Source organism: Vespula vulgaris, chromosome 13 (assembly GCF_905475345.1).
Source record: "Vespula vulgaris chromosome 13, iyVesVulg1.1, whole genome shotgun sequence".
In the NCBI taxonomy this organism is placed as follows: Eukaryota; Metazoa; Arthropoda; class Insecta; order Hymenoptera; family Vespidae; genus Vespula; species Vespula vulgaris.
The window spans coordinates 4,298,544-4,321,295 of record NC_066598.1 but is presented as its reverse complement, the minus strand read 5'-3'; the positions used below and the strand labels follow the sequence as shown (position 1 = coordinate 4,321,295).

The window sequence follows — 22,752 nt, the reverse complement described above, 5'->3', positions numbered from 1 at the left end:
ATATTTCATTTATACGATCATAATCTTCTTCAAAAAATGCTGAATTCATACCTTATAATCTACCTTACTTATCACCATATTTTACTCTGTCTCTTTCTCTTTCTTACGCATGAATACTTTTTTACCTTTTTCCCTTTCTCCCTTTTTCTCTTTCTCTCTTTTTCTCTATCTCTCTTATTGCTCTTATTTATCTTATGTACAGATAGAAAATAAAAACATTCAGCTTATTCTTTATCTGATTTTCCCTTCTTTTACCTCTGTTTATTAATTCAATTATTCGTAATATATTCATTCTACATTCTCGGCATTAAATATGTACACAAAAAATTAAAAATTAATTGATCCAAGAGGTATATATTGTATATTATTGTAATGTATTTTTTCTAGAACTTTCACTGCAAGGATATCCCCACTATACATTTGGCGATATAGGATTATACGAGCTCATTTCAATCAGAATTCAGTGTGTCGACGACCATAGGGAGAAGAAGAGTAGGTCCTTTCCAAAGTGAGTAATTATTGACCATTCAGACAATATAGTGTTGTCGTTTATTTATCTTTTCTCTTTTATTTCTATTGTCTTGGAACAGGATCTGTCGACCATTTATTTCTTTACATAAATTATATGATTCCTTGGAATATTTTTCTTTCCGCGCGTTGATATTATTCTTAGTAGTTAAATTCGTAACAGGTACACAGTGTAGACAGGTTTTTAACTACACCCCAACTGTTCTTCGAAGTGCATTTTGTTTTAATTATCGGTAATTCATTTAATTCACCAATTTAAATAACTGTTACATCTGAAGACTACTAACTCACGTTGGGTTCAGGATTCAGCATTATGCAATGAGTTCGTTTTCGAATATAATAGATAAATTATATATATTTTTTTTATGAGTCGGTATATGGTAATCGAAAAGATAATTTTTAGATATAGAGTAAATTTTAAATAGAGAATATATTCTTAAGTCAAAAATAAAAACGTATCTCCCATGAATTTGTTAAAGTGAATGTAGGAAACGTTCGTGGAAAAGAGTTGACATGGGACCATGAACTTATTCAAAGTATAATCGCATGTCAATGATAGAGATAAGAATATTAACTGTAAAAAGAATTAATGAATAAATAATAAAAGCAGTGACAATAATAATAATAATAGTTGTAGAATATGTTATTGTATTAGTAATATAATAATAACTTTACTATTAGTAGCAATATAATAATATTAATGATGATAATAGCATTAATAATTAATAATAGTAACAGTAATATTAGTAATAATATATTAAGAATAATAATTATGATAATAACAATAGTAGTATTAACGTAGAGGAGATGAAAAGAACATAACATAAAAAATTAAAAGTAAGTTATGTTTTATAATTGATTTCCTGAATGAAATTTTTTAAATACAGGATATTTTGTAACAATCATCGCACCGTAAGGCAAACTAAAATAACAGTGAAAATTTATATAAACATGTGGAACGTGCTCAAATTTATTATGTTCGGGCTTATTGGAATTGTCGAAAGTATTGTGAAATTATTCATTCCGATGAAATATCAAATGAAGAACATTTCTGGCGAAATAGCTCTCGTTACTGGTGGTGCCGGAGGTCTTGGAAGAGCATTAGCTCTTAATTTAGTGAAGCATAATGCCATTGTTGTTATTTGGGATATCGATCAAAAAGGTCAGTTGAAATTTTTATTTGACATTACTTAAAATTTTTTCTGTTTATTCAAAATTATATATTAAAGAGAAATCTATAATAAATTACGATATAAACATTCATATATAAAATCTGCATATATTGGCATTTCTTTTATGATATATTAGTTTCGTTTGTATAAACAGTAATAAATCATCATATTTTGAGACTATATTACCATAACTGTACGAATAAGAAATAATCATATAAATGTTGACATGAAAATGTTTTCTATTCATAAGTATTTTCGTAGAATATTCATTGAAAGTGATGAAATTTCTTTTTATTTTTTCCTAATATTGTTTTTACATTCAACTATGTAGAATAAATTATAATAACTTATATAATATAATAATTATATCCAACTATATTGAAATTATATTCAATAATATATATTGAATAAAAACACCTAAGGATATTTAATTTTGTTTGTCAAATGACGCATTCATATAATGTACTCGTTATTTCTGCCAAGCTTAATAGTTGAGGACAGTTGCGTTAATTAAACAGAAAACATGCAAGTTTGAAATTTGTTAGCGATTTGAGTAAGCATACAAAAATTATCTTTAATCCGTAAATTATCAAAACTTAACGATGCTTCGATAAATAATTGATTTCTTTTTATTATTTTTAGGTATCGAAGAAACGATGAAATTAATAAAAATTGCGGGTGGTATTTGTCACGGATACGTTTGCGATATACGCAATTGCGAGGAAGTTTATAAAAAAGCTAAACTGGTTAGAGAGGAAGTTGGTCTGGTGAGATAATATTTGAAACGTTGTTAAATGTTTTCCCATAAATAGATCGAAAAATTTTGTCACTTTGAACTTGTACTTTTGGTTTAGTATTATGATAGTGACTATCTTATCTCGAAATTTATAGATTTCGTAGCTAATGTTTTTTTCTTGTTAATAGTGTTGTTTCTTTTATAGTGATTGTAGATAACATTTTAATATGGAAACATATTATCAATATCGTTATGTACACTTTGCTTTTTCATAAGTGAGCAGTGTAGGTGTACATTTGTAGTTTTTTCGATTTTTAGTATTATTTGAGATAATGTATATTTAGACAATTTTCATTAAAATTATTTGAAAATTTTCGATAAAAGTTCAATCAAGCCGTCCTCTTCTTATTTATATCGTGACAATTTTCGCTCATTGACTACTAAATTTCGGATGATTTTCAGATTTCTTCAATTAGAATTTCCATATCAATCTGATTAGACATTATGATTAGCGATAAAATATTGTACTGCTCGAATGGTTCATATCTTGAATAATTGTTATTAGAGAACATCTAGTGAGACGTCTTTATATATAGATCCTAGAATATTTTTATTCAAACATTTTTCTAATTTGTAGGTAACCATCTTGATTAATAATGCAGGTGTGATAAATATTGGAAAATTCTTGGAGACTCCGGATTATCTTCTTAATCGTTCAATTGAAATAAATATCGTAAGTCAATTTTGGGTAAGTAAAACTATAATATATCTCTTATACATTCTATTCTAAACGAATATATTTAAAATTATTCTTTGATTATGTTGCTTATTAGTAAAAATTCAATTCGAATACTGCGCCGGATTACGAGTTTCGAAATAATAACATAATATATGAATGTACTATACTATATTGAATACTATAATGATTATGTAGTTTTTTTCACCTTTAAGTGTTTAAAACTCATATAAAGTATCGTAATGACTACTGATCTTAACACTGAAATTTTTCATACATATATCTCTCGTACATATATCTGTGTAGATAACGTTGTACTCTAATGAATCGTTTAAAGAGCTGATTAGAATAAGTTTTATATATTATTTTATTCACTTCTTATATGGATCTATTGTCACTACACTCTATTAATTTCATCTTTAAAAAAGACTGTAAATTGGAATAACGTAGAGATGATGATTGATTTTCAATCAAATCATCAGGATCTAATCACTCGATTCATTGACTGGATTAATATAAACACAGCTTTATTTCCGAAACTAAATAACACTTCTCGCAGTCATATTATTATTTGATGATTGAGGAACATCGTATATTTGCTTGATTTAGTTGATCAAAAGTCGACTCTGTCAAATTCATTTTACGTAAAAATGAATTGTTAATTGAAAAAATTAAGTAACTGGGTGGAGATTATTGTAGGAGAAAGAATCAACAAATATTTGCTCTCACGTTTATTTATAAAAACGATTAAAAAAGAATATAATTGTTTTCATTTAATTGTTATCATTATATCAAAATATTATGATTTAATAAGTAGCCACTTTTTGAACGAATCAAAGAAGAAAAATAATTTTTGATAGTTAGATCTATTAACTATCTCATGTTGCGATCAAATTTATCGCTGATTTTGAAAACAAATCGATCGGTGATTACAACTTTTTCGTCATTATCGTAATTAAATATAAAAATTTTTTACTATTATATAAATTCCAATCAAAATCCTAGATTCCTATTAATAAATCTCTAATAATAGAAATTCTTTTTTTGCAGACAGTGAAAGCCTTTCTTCCAGAGATGATAAAAAATAATAAAGGTCATATTGTAAGTATAGCGAGTGCAGCTAGCTATGCAGGATGTCCGAAAATAGTAGATTATTGTGCCTCAAAGCACGCAGTTGCTGGATTCATTGAAGCATTACAATTAGAATTAAATGTATGTATTTTTTTAAATTTATATCTTTGTTTGCTTTTAACGGTATATTTTCATTTTATTTTATTTATTTTTGTATTTTTATATTTTTTTTTAGTTAGAGGGACACGATATCAACACTACAGTAATATCTCCGTATATCATTCATAATACGGGCATGTTTTTAAACGAATTTTCTCGGTATGAATTATTACGTGTAGAGTTAGCTAATAAATAAATATGGTACTAATATATATCTGTTTTAGGCTTATACCGAGTCTCAATTCAACCGAAGTTGCTGAAAAGACTATAATATCCTTGCGATGTAACAAACACTTCGTTTTAATTCCAGCAAGTTTAAAAATTATAATAATTTTGAAATGGTATAATGAATTTCTCTATAAATTTTATTTGGACGTTTATATCTTATATCTTTAATTTTTATCGTTTACAATTTAAAAAACAATACTAAATGAAATTTCAGGATCATGCCATGGAGTTTTTTGGTTATGCTATCGCGTAATTTAATCAATCATAATATTGAATCTAATTATAAACCGATAGAGAAATCATCAAGAAGCAAGGTCCAAAATGATGCGAAACAATGATTAACTGGTTGTATATTTTGGATTCTTAATTTTTATATTTTTACTGTAATCATTATTTATAATCTAAAAATTAATCAGATAATTAATTTATAATTATAATATAATTATAATTAATTTATATATTATATTTCTTTTACTTTGAGAGTATAAACATATAAATGTTGATAAAGTCTTGCATAAAAGAGACATTTTTTGATATCATGAACAATATTATAGAAATATATGTATGTTTTTGTAAAATACTTTAATATATTTTATGTTGCTTTCTAAAAATTCGTACATGATATAATTTTGCCTTTACTTTTATTTTATATTTACTAATTGTGCATTTAGATTTGTTTTCCTAATCTTTTAAACTTTTCTAATCTTTTAATCTTTAAGTATTTCTATTTCTTGTTGTTTTTAAATCTATCTTTACTATAAACTATATTACATATATCTTAGAACTTAGTCCTAGAAGCTCGATGAAGATTATTTTCTTTACTAATTAGTTATAAATAATTATTAATTGTTTCTTATTGCTGTTAGAATATTTGAAACTTGAAGGGAGTGACAATTTTTATGATTTATTTGGTAGTTTTTCTAATTGTATTTGTTTGTTAGCCTTTAATATGTCATTTATATTGATTAGAGATCAAAACACACTCAAGATTTTACAGAGATTTTATAGAAATATTGTATTTAAACAAAATAATTAAAAAAATTCGAAGGTAGATATTTGTAATTACGATTTTTAATAACAATTTTAATTTAGCTTAAGAATTGTTGATAATAATTTTAATTTATCTTACGAGTTTTCCTATGAATTGTTGATAATATATTCCATTTACCTTAATAGTTGTAGACAATAATTTTATTTATCTTCAGATTTGTCGATAAAAATCTTAACCTACTTTATTAGTTGTCGATAATAATCTTAATTTATTTTACGAGTTATTTTTAAAAATCTTAATTTATCTTACGAGTTATTTATACTATTCTTAACTTATTATATGGATTGACAATAATATAATTACCTTACGAGGTGTCGGTAATATACTTGATTTATTTTACGAATTGTCGGTAATATTTCCAATTTACCTTATGAGTAATCGATAGTAATCTTAATTTATCTTATGAGCTATCGATAATAATCTTAATTTACCTTTCGAGTTATCGATAATAATCTTAATTTATCTTACGAGTTGTCGATAATAATCTAAAAATTTCTTAGAGTTAACGATAATAATCTTAATTTATCTTACGAGTAGTTGATATTATTCTTGATTTATCTTACGAGTTATCGATAACATCCTCGAATTACTTTACAAGTATCCTTCTATTTAAATATTCCCAATCGACAATAAAATCGTATTAATTGATATAATATTATAAAGTTTATTATAGTTGATGGAATTTAAAGTAGTTTAATCTTTAGTATGTTCTTTATATTAAATCTTGATACATAGTTAATCAATTATGGTCTTTCGAAAAAATATCTATCAGTTAAAAACTTTTTTATGTAATAAGATATTGCAAACAATAAATAATTATTGAATAATAAAAAAATTTTTGCTTAAATTAAAAAAACTTTTATTTTGATTGTAGATTCGGAAAAAGGCAAAAATTTCAAATCATTTTTTTGTAAAGTACTATTTCACGATAAATCTACAATATTTATATACGTAATCGATACATGTCAATAAATCGACTTAAAATAAAAGTTAATTGCAACATTAAAGTTAACCGAAAGTTTGTGGTTGTTGAGAGGCTGAGATCGCGTGTTCACTTGGTTTTCACATAAATATGTACATCTCACATAAACGTAACTACAGAAATAACCCAAGTCAAAAGTAATAAATGCACATACATATATCTTTAACAAATATTTATAATGTTCCTTATGTAACTTAACTCGCCCATATATATATATATATATATATATATATATATATATATAAAATAATTCTTTTTTAGTTTCTATACATGCTAAAAAAAATATTTTTGAAATTACGAAGAAATATAATATCTCCATCGATCGTATAATACACGACATATTGACGAACGTCCAGTCAATCAAGTTTCCCGCGCTTTTTCTCCAAATAACGGTAAGACAGTTCTCGAGGAAGGAGCGTACGTCTTTTTCCAAGGAAAAGTATTTCTCGATTTCGGAACGCGACTTATCGGTGTAGTATCATTACAGAGATAGTCTGGATCGGACTTGACCAACGAACAAGCATTGAGTACGTAACACATATACATGTGTATATATATATATATATATATATATATATATATATATATATATATACACACAATGTTTATATGTAACATAACGTATCTCATCCATTACATCGTGAAGAGTAGTACGTACTACATATATGCGTACATATATACATACATATATACAACATACATACATACGTATATACCGTGTCTCCTTTTATCGATATTACAAGGGAAGAGAAAAAGGAGTGGATAGAATCTGTTAGGCGATAAACGAAGTTGCCTTCTCTTCGAGTGATCTAGAGATCATTCTTGAGATCGTTCCGAACGTTCGGACATGTTCCGCGTAATCGAATTCGCGAATACGAAAACGCGAAACCGTTCGAGTGTGCCAATCGCCATCGTTTACCAACGTTCGCTTACCTTCCAAACGTAATTCAGTTGTCTTGTTTACAACTGTGTGCGCCCTTCTCTCAGAGTGTCTTGTCATCCTTGTTTCTCGCCCACAAATTCATGTACTTTTCATTCGTGTGTTTCCAGTTGTATTTTATCATCGATGTCCACATCCATGTATTGTCCATGAACGTGCAAACAAATGTTTACGTTTTTGGTAAGTACAACGATCTTACCTTCTCTCTTTTTTTTTCTTATTGGTTTTTGTTTTGGTTCGTTTCTTTTTCACTCGAGAATAAATATTTTTATTTGTTGATTTTATATAGGATAAATTATTGTCTTATTCCTTTTTATTAACTGGAATAAAATAATATTCTTGATTGTTCTTATGTAAAACACATATGTTTCAACAATATATCGTTTTATTATTTTCTACCGGATGAAATCAAAATTATTTGTATAAAATTTGTTAGTAAATGCAGATTATATGCAATTTGTTTGAAATTGATTGTTTGAAATTCATTTCTGATTGTTCGCAAACATTTCTTCTCTTTTTTCTTTTTGTTTTCGTTATTTTAAGTATAAGCACCATAAGTATTTTTATTTCTAAGTTTTATAGTAAAAAATAGTATTATTACGTTCTTCCTTATCGATTTAGATGAAAGTTATTTATAGAAAATTTAATTTATACAATTTATTTCAAATATAGATATTTATAATCGTTTATAATCACTACAGTTTGTTTTTTTTTTACAAAAGACAAAATAATTAAAAGAGAAATTAATATCTTAAATAATTAATAATATGCATAAAATTTAATATTTTGCCGACTTAAAATTAAGATATAACGTATGAATCAATCATCGTATCAATCGATAATGTCACTTCCTATTTGATAAGTATTTACTATTGGTGAACGTTTTATGCGGGAAAATTTCAAAATGACTTCATTAAAATACAACGTACAGTTTTTCTCTTTCCGCCATTTGCTGAACGTTACTTTTGTTTGTAATATCCTATAGATGTTATGTATGTACAAACACACACACACACACACACCACATGCATACACAAATATACATAGACATACGTATACACTAGCTTTTGAGTTTGCTTTACTCACTCCTCGTCCATTGTTCTTATTCGGCTTCCAAATTGCTACCGGTTAAAGCGAGCGCCTGTAACGTTACTTTTGTGTTGGCTTTAGTCGCGGCAATACGTTCCGTTCTGTGCACGTACAGGGAAAATTAAATATCCGCGAAATTCATCTTCTCACGGTTGGCCTGTTGATTTTTAATTAATTTCGATTATAGGACTTTCATAACCTCTCTTGACGCGACGCCATGATAACCCATTTAAATTCGTTATCTTTCATAATCGTTACATACTTTGCTTTTTTATTATGTAAAGATACTTTATTGTATGTGTATATATATATATATATATATATATATATATATATATATATAAAGTTATTAAAAGTACAATTATCGTTATTTATTATATGAAAAATATGTATTTAAAATAGTATAACTATTAACTATACAATATGTCCGACGGATGTCCGAGCAAATATCTCGTGACTCGTTGAAGTTACAAGAAAGTTTAATAAGAGAAATTTCCACGGCTCAGTGTCAACTATTACAAAGTGTATAATTTAACATTTTTTTGTTTACTGTTTTGAGAAGTTTGTTTTGAGTTATGAAAATCAACATAGTTTTGATGGATACCTATAATTCTTCTTTGCATGCTTATATTATAGTGTAGTATCATTTGCAATTTAAATTATATCTAGTAAAATATTATTGGATACTGTGTATCGTTTATAAGATAATCGACATCTTAATTGTTAAAGTAGTTGGCTTTTTATACTATAATTTTAAAAACAATCGTCAAATTAATTTGTTCGATTATGTCGAACAGTATCACTGATTACTATCAACTTATAAAAATACACAACTGCTTCATACGAAACTAATGTATTTGTATAATGTGGAGTATGAATTACAGTATAACATGAATCTGTTAGTCAGTCGTTAAAACGTCGATTATCTCGTTAAAGATACACAGTAAGAATTTTTTATTACATATAATTCTGATTGCAAATAAATACTAGTAAATAATGTAGTAAAAAAAAAAACTCATGAGTATTCTAAAAAAAAATGATATTGACCTTCGTTATTTGAAAAAGTTATAAATAAAGAAAAAATAGTTCCATTTTGCACTTTCGAATTGCTCAGAATCGTGCAATTTTTTTTTTAATAAACTTCCTTGTAATATCAATTCGTTTCCGAGATATTTGCTCGAACATTTATGGACGGAATATTTATCTATATAGTACTCCAAGTTCCAATAACTGGTATAATATTATAAAAATTACGTTATTTATTAGTCGAGCCTAATATAATATTCCAACGAGAGGTTCTTATTTAAATAAAAATATATTGTAAATTCCAACATTCCTTATTGGTCAAACCAAGCCTAGTATGATATTTAATATTATTTATTGAACATATATTCAATATTAGTTACTGAAATACAAATTTTTAAAAATATTTCAGTGTTACTTGGACCGTTTATTTTGAAAGTAGTGCAAGCCCATTTTTTGTTGTTTTAAAAATATGAAAAGTTTGTATATTATATTACTACGAAATTTCTTCTATTGGCCAATTTTAAATTAAACAAAGCATTGACATTTTTTAAGATATCAAACATTAATTAGTTATAAATAAAAAGTTTACACTAAATTAATCACAATAATTTAAAAAATGAGTGATCTCATTTAAAAAAAAAAATTGACGTACATTACTTTCGAAATAAACGATCGACTTATCGGCCAACGCAAGATCAGTAAATATATAATATTCCTATTATAAAAAATACTCTATATATTAACTAATTCAAGACAAACATATTACCGTAATCAGTTATTTACTTGAATAAAAAATATTGATAATATCAGGGTTGCTTATTATATAATCGTAGACTATTGCCAGCTCGCGAATAAACCATCCGAAAAGTTTCTAACAACTTGGTTCGATAACTAACGTTGACATTCTTTTAACAATACAGTTGCGAATTTTCTATTATTATAATAGTATTACAATATAAATAATATTATTATAATAGTATTACAAAATATACTGTAAGCATACAAATTTCGTTACGTATTGTTCAATTGGAAACAAATTTAATAATATATTAAAACCCTTTTCTCCCACGAAAAAAAAGAAAAAAGAAAGAAAAACATCCCTTGTCACTTATCAACCAATCGATTGAAAAAAAGTATAGACCAGTAGACTGTTATAATCCCCAGGGTTGTTTAATTCGCAACTAAGATATTGTTAGAAGAATGTCAACCTTAGTCATCGAACCAAGTTGTTAGAAACTTTTTGGATGGTTTATTCGCGAGCTGGCAATAATAGACGTAGTCGAATCCTAAGAACGATAATATTTATATCGTAACTCTTGTCGGTAGATTCCCGTACTCGAAAGAATTTCTATCGTGTGTCGCACCAAGAAGGCACCGTAGAGGCCAAGATTTCCTCTCTCTCTCTCTTTCTCACAGATGTTTCACTCGAGATTACGACATTCTTACGTTTTTCTCTCTCTCTCTCTTTCTTTCTCTTTCTTTCTTTCTCTCGAGGCACAGATTGAAATCTGTACGGCGCGAGAGTACGGCCACGGTCCAACGTCATTTTTTTTCCCCCGTTCTTTCACTTTTTGCTTTCACGTCGTAACCCTATACCCCGGACGTTGCTTTTCAAACGTCCACGAAGAGAAGAGACAACGACGAAGACGACGGAGAAACCATCCTCCCGTATATGCTCGAGATAAGAAATTTCTTTTTTTTTTGTCCAACACTTTCCATTATTTTTAATATTTCATTCGTGATAATATGTGTTGATCCAATTCGCATCTGTCTTTTTTAATCTATTCGAATTGAAGATTGGGATTTTAATAATACAATCATAAAAGAAAACGAAAAAGTATTTGTTTTGATGTTTTTCGTATAATAAATATTAATAATATATTGCGTTTGTCTTTTTCTGTATAAAACATATATATATATATATATATATATATATATATATATATATAGAGAGAGAGAGAGAGAGAGAGAGAGTGAGTGAATGTTTTATTTCTTATAATAGATATTATAATAATTTTGGATTAAGCAATAAAAAATAATTGAATTTTCATTATTTTATGTATAAACAAATAAGATTAATATAGTTTAACACTATACTAAGTAAGGAACAAAAGTAGTATAATACAAAACAACTTTAGATTACTAATTAAATTTATTACATAATATGATTGGATCGGCCAATAAGTAATTTATCGACCAAAATTTTTATTATTTTACATCTAAATAAACACAATACTGTTTACAATACTGTATTAATCTTATAATGATTAATAAGAAATATCGAAATTTTTAACAAAAATTAATACTATTATTTATTTATTTTCCATACTTGATATTGTTTACTAGTACTTAAGTAATCTGTATCCTATAGGAAGATGAAGTGAGGTTTATATGGTAAATGATTTTCTACAGTGCTTATGAGAAATTTACGTGAATGTAATATGGTACTAACCGCAAAAACTTTTATGCAATATCTATTATAGATTTTAAATGACATCATTGTCGTGTTTACAAAATTGGATATAAAGTTTTTATACATATAGACGTAATATGTAAACAAAGAAAACTATTTAAAAATCTTATTAATAATGTCTTATCGATTTTAATATAAAGTTATTAATTCCTATAATTAAAATTTTAATTCCTTCTCCATTTTTTCTCCATTATTGAACATAAAACATCGATCAAAAAGTTAACTATTTCTATTTGAATATTTTGCAGATATCGGTTTATCAAAAAAAAAAAAAGAAAAATTTAATTTTCCTCTAAAAAAAAAAGAAAAAAAATTCTAATTATCTCAATCCATCCTTAATACCTAGAACCCGGATCATATACGTTGAATCTAAGATTCCGATGAAAGAAAGAAAGAAGGTAAAAAAAGAATGAATTAACAAATAAAGGAATTCAATAAATCTACACGATTTTTTAATCCTCTTATCACATTTTTATTTATCCTACATAACCCATAAATGAATCCAAGATTCAGAAAAGAATGAAGAGAAAAGAAAATAGAAGAAAAAAAGAAAACGATTGAAACGAATTTTCCAAATCGATTTCCAACTTTCCCTTTGGTTGTTCTATTTCACCTCTTTTTTTCTTTGTAATATACCATCGATCAATCGATAATAACCGATGGACGACGACTAGGCGTTAATGTTGTAGCTTTTTACGTCACGTTAGAGATGATAGGCCCTAGAACCGTAAGACTACATCATAAGGTCTATGATGATATATCAATTACGGTCGGGCACACAAGCTGAATAGCCGATACCCATGAATATCAGACGCATGTGCGCGTCTGGAATGACCACACGCGCTACACTTACCTTAATGGATAACGAATGCGCGTCTCGTAAAAGTTCCTTCCCCTCTAGGGAGAACGTTTAAGGAATATCCTTTAGATATAACGGGTGTCGAATAGATAAGGAAACATAGATATTTATTCATTTCTATCTCATTGCTGAAGACATCAGAGATGTCCTATTAAGATAAGAATCATCTTCTATGTATTATATATGTTAGGAACGAGAATGAAAATATCTTTTTCGAGAAAGAATAATTTTTTCTTTCGATCAATACAACGATTTGCTTTTTTTTTTTTGAATTTTTTGATCGACGTATTAGATTATATAATGCAGAAAAATTTGCTTCTTTCGATGTCAGCGTTTTATTTATTTTGTTTATTTTATTCTTTTTTTATTTTTCTTTATTTTTTCTGTTTTTTTTTCTTTTTTTTTCTAGAGCTTTAAAAATCTCTTTTCAGTGATTGGTTGACTCACGTTTGCGAAAAAGGCGTTAAAGTTTTTCTCTTTTAACTCTTGCTTTACTAAAAGTATGAGTGTATCTGTGTGTGTGTGTGTATGTGTATGAGTCTGAATATGTATTCTATATCTATTTTTCTTTTTATAATGCCTTTTTCATCTATGCAAATATTTAATGGGCTCGCTCGATAGTTTCGAAAATTTACCTGACCGACGAATTTTCTCATCGATTTGCTGGCTTGCGTATTATCAATGATCTAACTGCTTAAATATCTCTGGTTGAACTCTCGGCTTTTCATCCGTGTAGTTTTTCAATCTTCTTTTTATGTTTGCCTCGAATTTTTTCAACGTGTATCATCAAGTATTAGCAGTCGTTAATTAATAAACTTGTCAACTCATTAGTCTTTCATTTATAAAGTTAATAAATTGACCTAGTTAACTTAAACGTGCGATTTTTTTTCTCAATTACGGAGAAGGTCTGCATATCATTATTTTATCGTCAGATAAAATATATCGTTAAATCGTAAAATCATGTTGAATTATTTCACGTAATTCTAAGTTTATAAATTGAAATTTGATTTTAATAAGTTTAACAAGTAAATTTGTTTAAATAGTACATAATACAATCAGAAATGAATAATACACAATATAATCAGAAGATTTGTTCAAATAATTCACAAATACAATTAAATTTGAATGTCTGTGTGTATGTGTTCGTATGTATATATAAATATATGCATTCAATCTTATATAAAGAATATTCAATTTATCTAGTTACTTTTTATTTTAATAACTTTTTATGAAATCTAAAATTGAATCGAAGATATTAGGTTTAGATTTGCAGAAAATATAATTACTAAATTATAAGATTAAGACAACAGTAAGAATTTCTATTATAAATAAAGACAGTGAAATTGGTGATAGAATATAAATTGTAGAAGTAGAAAATAACGTTCATTACAATATTTTATGCGCGTGACTGTATCGATCGTTTCTAATCTAATTAATTTCAATATTAGATATTCTGATTTCGTCAATAACTTTTAACGAAACGTGAGATTAGTTAAAAATATCGATTATAGATTATTCACAGAAATAGTCACTAAATTATATTATATCATCAATAAATTATAAGATTAATAAAGGAATGACTATTTTTATTATAAATAAAGAAGTGAAATTTATTATTTCATAAAATTTACTTTGCTTAATAACTTTTTATAAAAGTTAAAATTGATCGAAAATATTATTTTCAGAAGGTATGCCAAAGAAATAATCCCTAAATTATATGATTAATAAAAAAGTGATTATTTTTATAGCGAACGAAAAAAAGTGAAATTGATGATTGAAAACGAATTTTAAAGATAGAAAATAATGTTCATCTTGACAATAACGGTGGTTTATCCACGTGGCTGTGTCGTAGGCAATGATCGATCGTTTCTAGCCTAGCTTTCGCCGAGTAGTCAGTTGATCCTGTGTTCGTCGGGGTATATGGAATCGCGAGGAAGGATTTATTGGACCGTGTGGATCTGCACGAAGATCTCTCGAAGAGGTGCTTTTGACGAACGATCGCGATTAATAATCAGTACTGTCGTGCGATCCCAACGAAGGGCGCTAACATCGTTAATACTATTTATCGCTCGTTACCCGTTACTCTTCTCTGTATATATATATATATATATATATATATATATATATATATATATATATACACACTACGGGATGAACTAGAGGAAGATAAAGAAAAATTTCTTCTTTAACAGTGATACACCTTAGCGTTTCATTCTCGACTTTCTTACGTAGGAAAAGGAGGATCGTAATTTTAATTTGGAATGAATTTATCTTTTTATCTTATACGATGTCACATCTGGAAATATTTGGACATATTTTAAATCATTTTCCTTTCTTTTTTTTTCATTTTTTTTTTTTTACTTTGAGAATTTGAATCTTTTAATATTTCGATCTTTTCCAAATGTCTAGAATGTACTTTAAAAATATTAGCTTGGTTAATGAGTAATGTCGAAATTTTCAGCATTTTATGTCGAAACTGATGAGGCTAATGTATTATTATTTTTATTCTTATTATTATTATTATATTTAGAAAAAAATTCTTTAGTCTTATGTATACTTTAGTAGTGTTATATAGTATTTCTTACTATATTACTAAAGTACTCTCTTTAATTTTATTTACTGTAACAATACTTTTGTTTATATATAGTACTTCTTTGTATTAGTATTAGTTAGAGAAATATTAACATTTTGTATTTAAACGTTGTTACTTTAATTAATTGAAAAAAAAAATATCCATATAAGTAAGCAAACTTTTCATTAAATAATTTGCACGTTAGATTTATGATTGATTAGTTTTATCTTACAGAAGTAATATCTTACAAATTTGACGTTACATTCTCATGTTTAAAAGATTTACCATCTGTTTCTTATTGATTCGCGAACTCATGATTTAAAGTTACGTCGTGGTTGATCAGAATACGATCGTAAATTTTCTTCGTATAAAACTTTTTAGACTTTTTAGAATTCTATCACTATGAATTTAATCCTAAGTTAAGCTAGTTAATCGGATTTTTCACATCGTTTAGATACACGTTACGATCTCATGCGGATAGAAAGGGGAATCCCTCTTTCTAAGAAAGGGGGTGGGTAGAACAGAGGGAAAAGTGGTACGAGGAATACCTGAGTGGCAACCTACCTCCGATGTCTCGTTTACCATAATACAAGGCCGGCCCGATGCCGAAGGTAGAACGCGTTACGAGTATTCAGTAGTGACTCGAAGAGGGAACTCGAAACGGTAGCAATGCGTCTTGAACAAGGGCAACGTGAAAAGCATCCAGCTCTGGTTGTCTCGTTGGATGGCGACGTGGTTCTAGGGAATTTCAAACGTGGACACGTGATATCCTGTCCAGGAGGCTCGACCATGTCCTTTCTCTTTTATTCTTTATTTCTTTTTTCTTGATTTCTTCTTCTCTCTTTTTTATGTTTTTTTTTTGTTTGTTTTTTGTTTTCTTTTGGTAAGCCTGAGCTCTCTTACGAGACACCTCATGGCTTTTACAAGACGTCGATGACTGACCGATTGACTGACCATACGTGATATTTGATTTTTCTATTTTTAAAAACAAGTCCAAGTATGTAACAGGTGTATATTTGGAATGGCATGTTGGTTAGACATATAAGAGGACCTTAATCTTGTCTATTTTTGGAATAGAAACTTTTCAACACACCTCGTGACTTCTATAAGATATTGATTAATCTATTATTCGTACGTGAAAATCGATTTTGCTATTTTTAAGAACAAGTTAAAGTATGTAATAGGTGTTTATTTGAAACGGGTTCACACATTAACTGCCACGTTGATTACATGTGATAGAAATTCCGTTTAGTCAATTTTTATTAATATAATTTTCGAAATGTTCAGTGTTATTATTTGTGTTATAAATGATTTTGCAAGTATCTTGTTTACTTGTTATTACAATTAAAAACTATTTCAATTGTGAAATCAATTAAAACTATAGCGAATTATAATTGATATGTAAACGATTCAATGTAAATAAAAGACAAATTCGTTTTACAAATTTTTTGCAATATATCATTTTATAAATTATTTCTCTCTCTCTCTCTCTCTCTCTCTCTCTCTCTCTCTCTTTCTTTGTCCCTTTTTCTTTATTTTCCTTACATGAAGAATCTCAAAAGATAAATCGGCTTGTTCCGAAAAAAAAGGGATGAATAATATTTGTGTCAAAAAGCAATGACATTTCTGTTAGCAGGATTCTAAGATGAATACTACTTGACATTCTTTCCTTACCCATTTTCTTTTTCTTTCTTCTTTTTTTTTTCCTTTTTTTTTCACCTCAGATGCCTCTTCTTATATGAATCTTTCAACTAATGACGGTAATCGCTCGAGAAAAGTAATCGCGCTAGGGGCCGCAAGAAATTATAGAGAAACATCCTTGAGTTGATACGATAATTCGTGCTATCGTGCCTCGGATAAATTATCCGTAATTTTAAAAGGGAAAAGTTGATTTATCGTGATACCTATCTCTCTCTTTCTCTTTCTCTCTCTCTCCCTTTTTCTTAATCTATCTTTCTTTTCTTTTTTTTTCTATTTTTCACTCTCTTCTTTCTTTCTCTCTTTTCTATCTTGTTATCACGTAGAAAGAGAGAGAGAGAGGGAGAGAGAGAAAGAGAGAGAGAGAGGGAGAGAGAGAAAGAGAGAGAGAGAGAGAGAGAGAGAGAGAGAGAGAGAGAGAGAGAGAGAGAGAGAGATAAAGTCAACGAACTTCTTAAGCTAAGAAATATGATTTTCTCTAATTTCTCCTCGGCACTTCTCGATTCGGTGAAAATACTACCAGAGACGATCGTTACCTCCCAACTCGTCTAATTTCCTTGACGACTCAGGAGAACCGTTTCCCTTCGTCAGCCGTCGGACGGATTGACGTCTCTATTAGCGAGCGTTTTCTCCTTGAAAATTTACGCGGTTTAAAGACACTCCAGAGAAGAGAAAGAGAGAGAGAGAGAGAGAGAGAGAGAGACAGAGAGAGAGAGAAAGAGAGAGAGAGAGAGAGAGAGAGAGAGAGAGAGAGAGAGAGAGAGAGAGAGAGAGAGAGAGAGAGAGAGAGTGTATATATATATGTATATATATATGTATCTATGTAAATGTGTATATGTATGTTTCTAAATATATGTGTATATATGTATGTGTCTATGTATACGTGTATATATGTATGGGTCTGTATATATGCGTATATGGATGTGCTTATACATAGGTGTATACATACATATGTGTATATATATGGGTCTATGTATGAGTCTATGTATATGTGTGTATATATATGTGTGTCTATGCATATGTATATGTACCATGTACTTACCTAACCTACTATATAGTAGGTACCTATTCTAAAATGATTCTTACAGAAGAAAGACCTGGTAACGACCTTACACTTATCTCGGATTCGTGTTCCCGCTGCGTCATAGAAAAAACACACTCCAGAAGAGCGTTCCGGTCCACACCGTGAAGATTCAGCTCGATCGACGCTCTCTCATGGTGACTCGTCGATGACGTGGAAGGGTGAGGAGAGGAGAGAGGTAGGGACCCTCGATGACGGAAGAAGTCTCGCTCTCTTTCCTTCCTTCCTTCTTTTCTTCTCTTCTTTTTTTCTCTCTTTCTTTCTTTCTTTATTTATTTCGTCTGTTATTTTTCCCTTTTTCTTCTTTTTCTGTTCATCTTCTGAAAGAAAAAAAAAAGAAAGAAAGAAATAAGAAGTTCCCTCTTTAGATGAGATTTTAAAGGGATACAAAATTTCAACGAGCTTGCTGACATTCTCCGTGGAGGATCTTTTTTTTGGGTTTCGTTTTTTCCTTTTTTTTTCTTTTTTTTTTTAGTTTCTTCTCTTTTCGTCCTCGCAACTTGGGATTATGGGATTGTAATTGGATTGCAATTTGATTGATATCATTGTAGTATCATGTGTTATATTGGTTTTTTTGCTGAGTTTGTAAAGAATTTAACTGTTAATCGTTTATAAGAGGAAGAAGGAAAAAAAAGAAAAAAAGAAAGGAAAAAGAATGAAGTGAAATCGTTGAATAATCCGTTGATCGTTTATTTATTTTAGAATATTTTAAATTATTTATTTAAAGTGAATATAAAAAATTTACGAGATATAATATTACGTAGTCGAGTTAACAAGTATAATAATATTGTTATTAAATTTTTATAAGTTACGTGGTATCGTATCTAATCGAACAAACTTTTACTTGATTTGACGTTTAGACGATATTAGATGTTTAATTTGGTCAGCGAAAGAAATTTACGAGATATAAGACATTATTTGATCACGATTACGTATCCGTTCGTTTTCCTACCTTCCAATTAAAAAGAAGGCTTTTTACTTTCCCTTTCATTCGTTCATTTAAAATGATTAAAAAATTTGATTAGATTAGAAAAAGAAGTAAGACGATTAGTCACGACTTCGGTGCATTTCTTCTTTTTCTTCAAAATAATTTTCTTAATTCATCCTTTCCCCTTTCTTTAGAACGATTAGAAAATTTGATTTAATTAGAAAAAAGAGAGAAAAGAAAGAAAGGATAGGAAGAATTTTAAGGGGATTAAAAGAAATCAGATATTCATGAACGATTACGTGTTCCGATGAATCTTTTTCTCTTTTTTTTTTCCTATAGAAAGAGAAGGATTACCTAGTCCTTCGTTCTATCTTTCTCCGAATAGAGATTAGAAAATTCGAGATAAGAAACTTGAAGTAAAAGAAATTTGTGAAGAAATGAGATATTTGGGTGGAATCGTATATCTGGTTGGTTACCTTGATCTCTCTCTCTCTCTCTCTCTCTCTCTCTCTAAGAGATGGAAGAAGGATCTTACTCCTTCTCCAACATACTCTCTTCTCCTCTCTTTCTCTTCGTTCCTCTTTCCTCTTACTCCTTCTACCACTCTTTCGGGCTCTTCTCCGTCCCTTACCGTTTCGAGTCTCCTGTCTTCGTTTAACTCGGCCGTGCGATCCGCACACGCCACTTCTTCTTCAGTGGCCGGCCGGTGGTACCACTCTCGGCTAGATCGCGCCAAGTACACCTCCTCTTGTTGCTTCACCACCACCAGTAACATCGGCATCACAAGACGAGCCTTCCTATCCTTACCGATAGTAGCGGCACTAGCCTCGGACACACCGTACTTCTTATACAAGTACTTACCATCTTCTCTCTTTGCCAAACCACTTACTTTTGCTATTCTTCCACTTTCATGTAATAGCTGTAAGTCCTTCCTGTCCACTTCTACTTCTATTTCCTAAGGTACCATGCCAAAGGCGAAAGTGGTTACTTCATGTGTGTTTAACGTTTAAACTTGAGTGACAGAACAGTGTTAAAACTTGTGCTGTTTTCCTTAAGGATACGCGAAGATGACTGGAGAACTTACTGATAAACTACGTAGGATCAAACGTATATTACTTCTTTGGTATTATCTTGTATTAAAAAGATACTCGTAGTAGTGATTTATGTGAGAATGTTGATTGAATATTGTGCTTGTTAAAGAAAGTCAGTATCTCTTCATGATTATATACCTACTTATGTGTGTATATATATATATATATATATATATATATATATACATATATAGCTTCTTAAGAAGAAACTATTCATAGAAGTTGATGGAAGATTCTTAAACAGCTGACTGAAGGATGGGACTTATGTCTGATCAATTTGAAAGGATCGAATTCAACATATTTATGGTTATATATTTTTTTATGAAGAATCCAATCATAGTAAAGATTGATAAGAGATGACTGAACACAGCTGACTGAGTTGTTATTAATTTGAAGGAAACTTAATTAAAAAAGAAAAAGAAAAAAAATAATACTTATAAAAGAAAGAAACAAAGAAAGAAAAAAGAAAAAAAATAAAACAAGAAAAAGGAAAAAGGAAAAAATTGAAAAAATATAAATCATTCCTCTTCAAGATAGTGAACGGTTGATTGAATGGAACGAGATAGTGTCTCAGTGTTTTCACTTCTTCGAATTGAGTGACAATCGAAAGAACGATCGATCGATCTCTCCGATCGATAACAGAGACCTCGCACGTGCTCTCGAGAGAGTGTCGTGCGACTATAGCGAAGAGAACACGTGGAAGTTGAACACAGGCTTAGTTAACGATCGAAAACTCATTCGAAGACTTTTATCCGGAACTTTTCTTGGTCACGCAAGAGGCTAACTTTCATTGGTGTAGATTTTAATAAGCGTTTTTTATCTTTTTTTAATTTTTTTTTTTTTGACGTTAGATTTTCGTTCCTATGTAAATTATTTTTCTCGAGCACAATTTGTCTTTCATTCGTTAAAATATATTTGAATCTTTATCACTGACTCCTCCTCTTTTATCTAATCCCTTCTAATATTTTCATTATAATTTTATTTCTTCTAATTTTGGCGTATTTCGTTTTACCGATCTTTTCGTTTTGCTTTCCTTTTTAATTTAATTTTATTATTTTAATTTATTAATTCTTTAATTTTAATTTAATTTTTATTATTTAAACAATTTTTGTTATTGTAATTATTTTGTTTTCTATCTTTTTTGATTCTTCGTTTTAATTTTTTATTTTTATTAATTTTTTAATTTTAATTTTATTTTTATATTAATTTTCTAATCTTTTTATTTTAATTATCTTGTTTTCTACCTTTTTTGATTCTTTGATTTAATTAATTGTCAATTATTTTCTCATCCTTCAAATCATTTTTTTAATCCCTTGTATCGATATTTTTCAAACTGGATTTTTTAAATCTTTCGTTCTAATTTTGCTCTTATTGATCGTACGAATCTGTCGTTGTAATTTTGTTTGAATTACTTTTTTTCCAATTGCATTTTGTTCTGCCTAATAATTTTAATCATTTGTTTAAACATTTTTCTAATCGGTATTTTTTTAATTTCAAATTTTTCATTCTAATTTTTTTTTAATTTTCTCTTCAAATTTTTCTCCAACTATTTTCTCCTTTCTTATCTTTTATAATCCTTTAATTTAATATAAATCCAATCGTTTATTCCAATCATTCATTTCAAATTTTATTCGAACATTTCCTTCTAATATTTTCTTGCAATCTCTTTTCTCAATTTTGACAATAATTTTTCTCCGATAGATACTTCGATCTCACAATTGTCTCCGACTCATAATCTAATTATTCGTTCTTTTCTTCTAATATCTAGATATCGTTTAAAATTATTCGTCTCTGTTGAATGAAAAAAAAAGTCGAAAAAATCTTTCGAACGAAATAAATTCATTAATATTCGTTTACTTCGTCCTACGTGAGAGATAAGTTCTTTGAAAGAAAAAAAAAACAAAATAAACAGAAAAGAAAAAGAAAAAAGAGCTGGGAAAAGACAAAAAAAAAGAAAAAAAGAAAAGAAAAGAAAAGCAAAGAGAAGAAAGAACGAAGAAAAAAAAATATTCGAACTTATCAGTAGCTCAAAGGTCAAACATTGGTGGACGACGATTTTATCGGCGTTTCGAAGGATCAGAGACTCGTGTTCGGCACGTGTCGCATCCTGGGAGGTTCCTTTCCTTTTCCATCTCTCTCTCTCTCTCTCTCTCTCTCTCTCTCTCTGTCTGTCTCTCTCTCTCTCTCTCTCTTTCTCGCTCTTGCTCTCTCTCTTTCTGTCTCTCTTTTTCTCTCACACTTCGCACACTTTTCGACGTTGCATTTGTCAACGACCGATCGCCTGGCGTGCATTCGCACTGAATTAATGCCACTTCTTTCTTTCGCCTCTGTC

General features: G+C 28.7%; 1 protein-coding gene across 1 annotated transcript; it reads left to right on the top strand.

Moving 5' to 3' along the window:
• The first annotated feature begins 355 nt into the window (after positions 1-355).
• Positions 356-5,145, top strand: LOC127068287 (estradiol 17-beta-dehydrogenase 11-like). The gene is made up of 8 exons (XM_051004238.1): positions 356-508; positions 1,416-1,690; positions 2,343-2,467; positions 3,074-3,184; positions 4,223-4,384; positions 4,479-4,561; positions 4,627-4,743; positions 4,845-5,145. Exons 2-8 carry the CDS (start codon positions 1,480-1,482, stop codon positions 4,966-4,968), a joined length of 933 nt encoding a protein of 310 aa, XP_050860195.1. The 5' UTR covers positions 356-508; positions 1,416-1,479; the 3' UTR covers positions 4,969-5,145.
• The last annotated feature ends 17,607 nt before the right edge of the window (positions 5,146-22,752 follow it).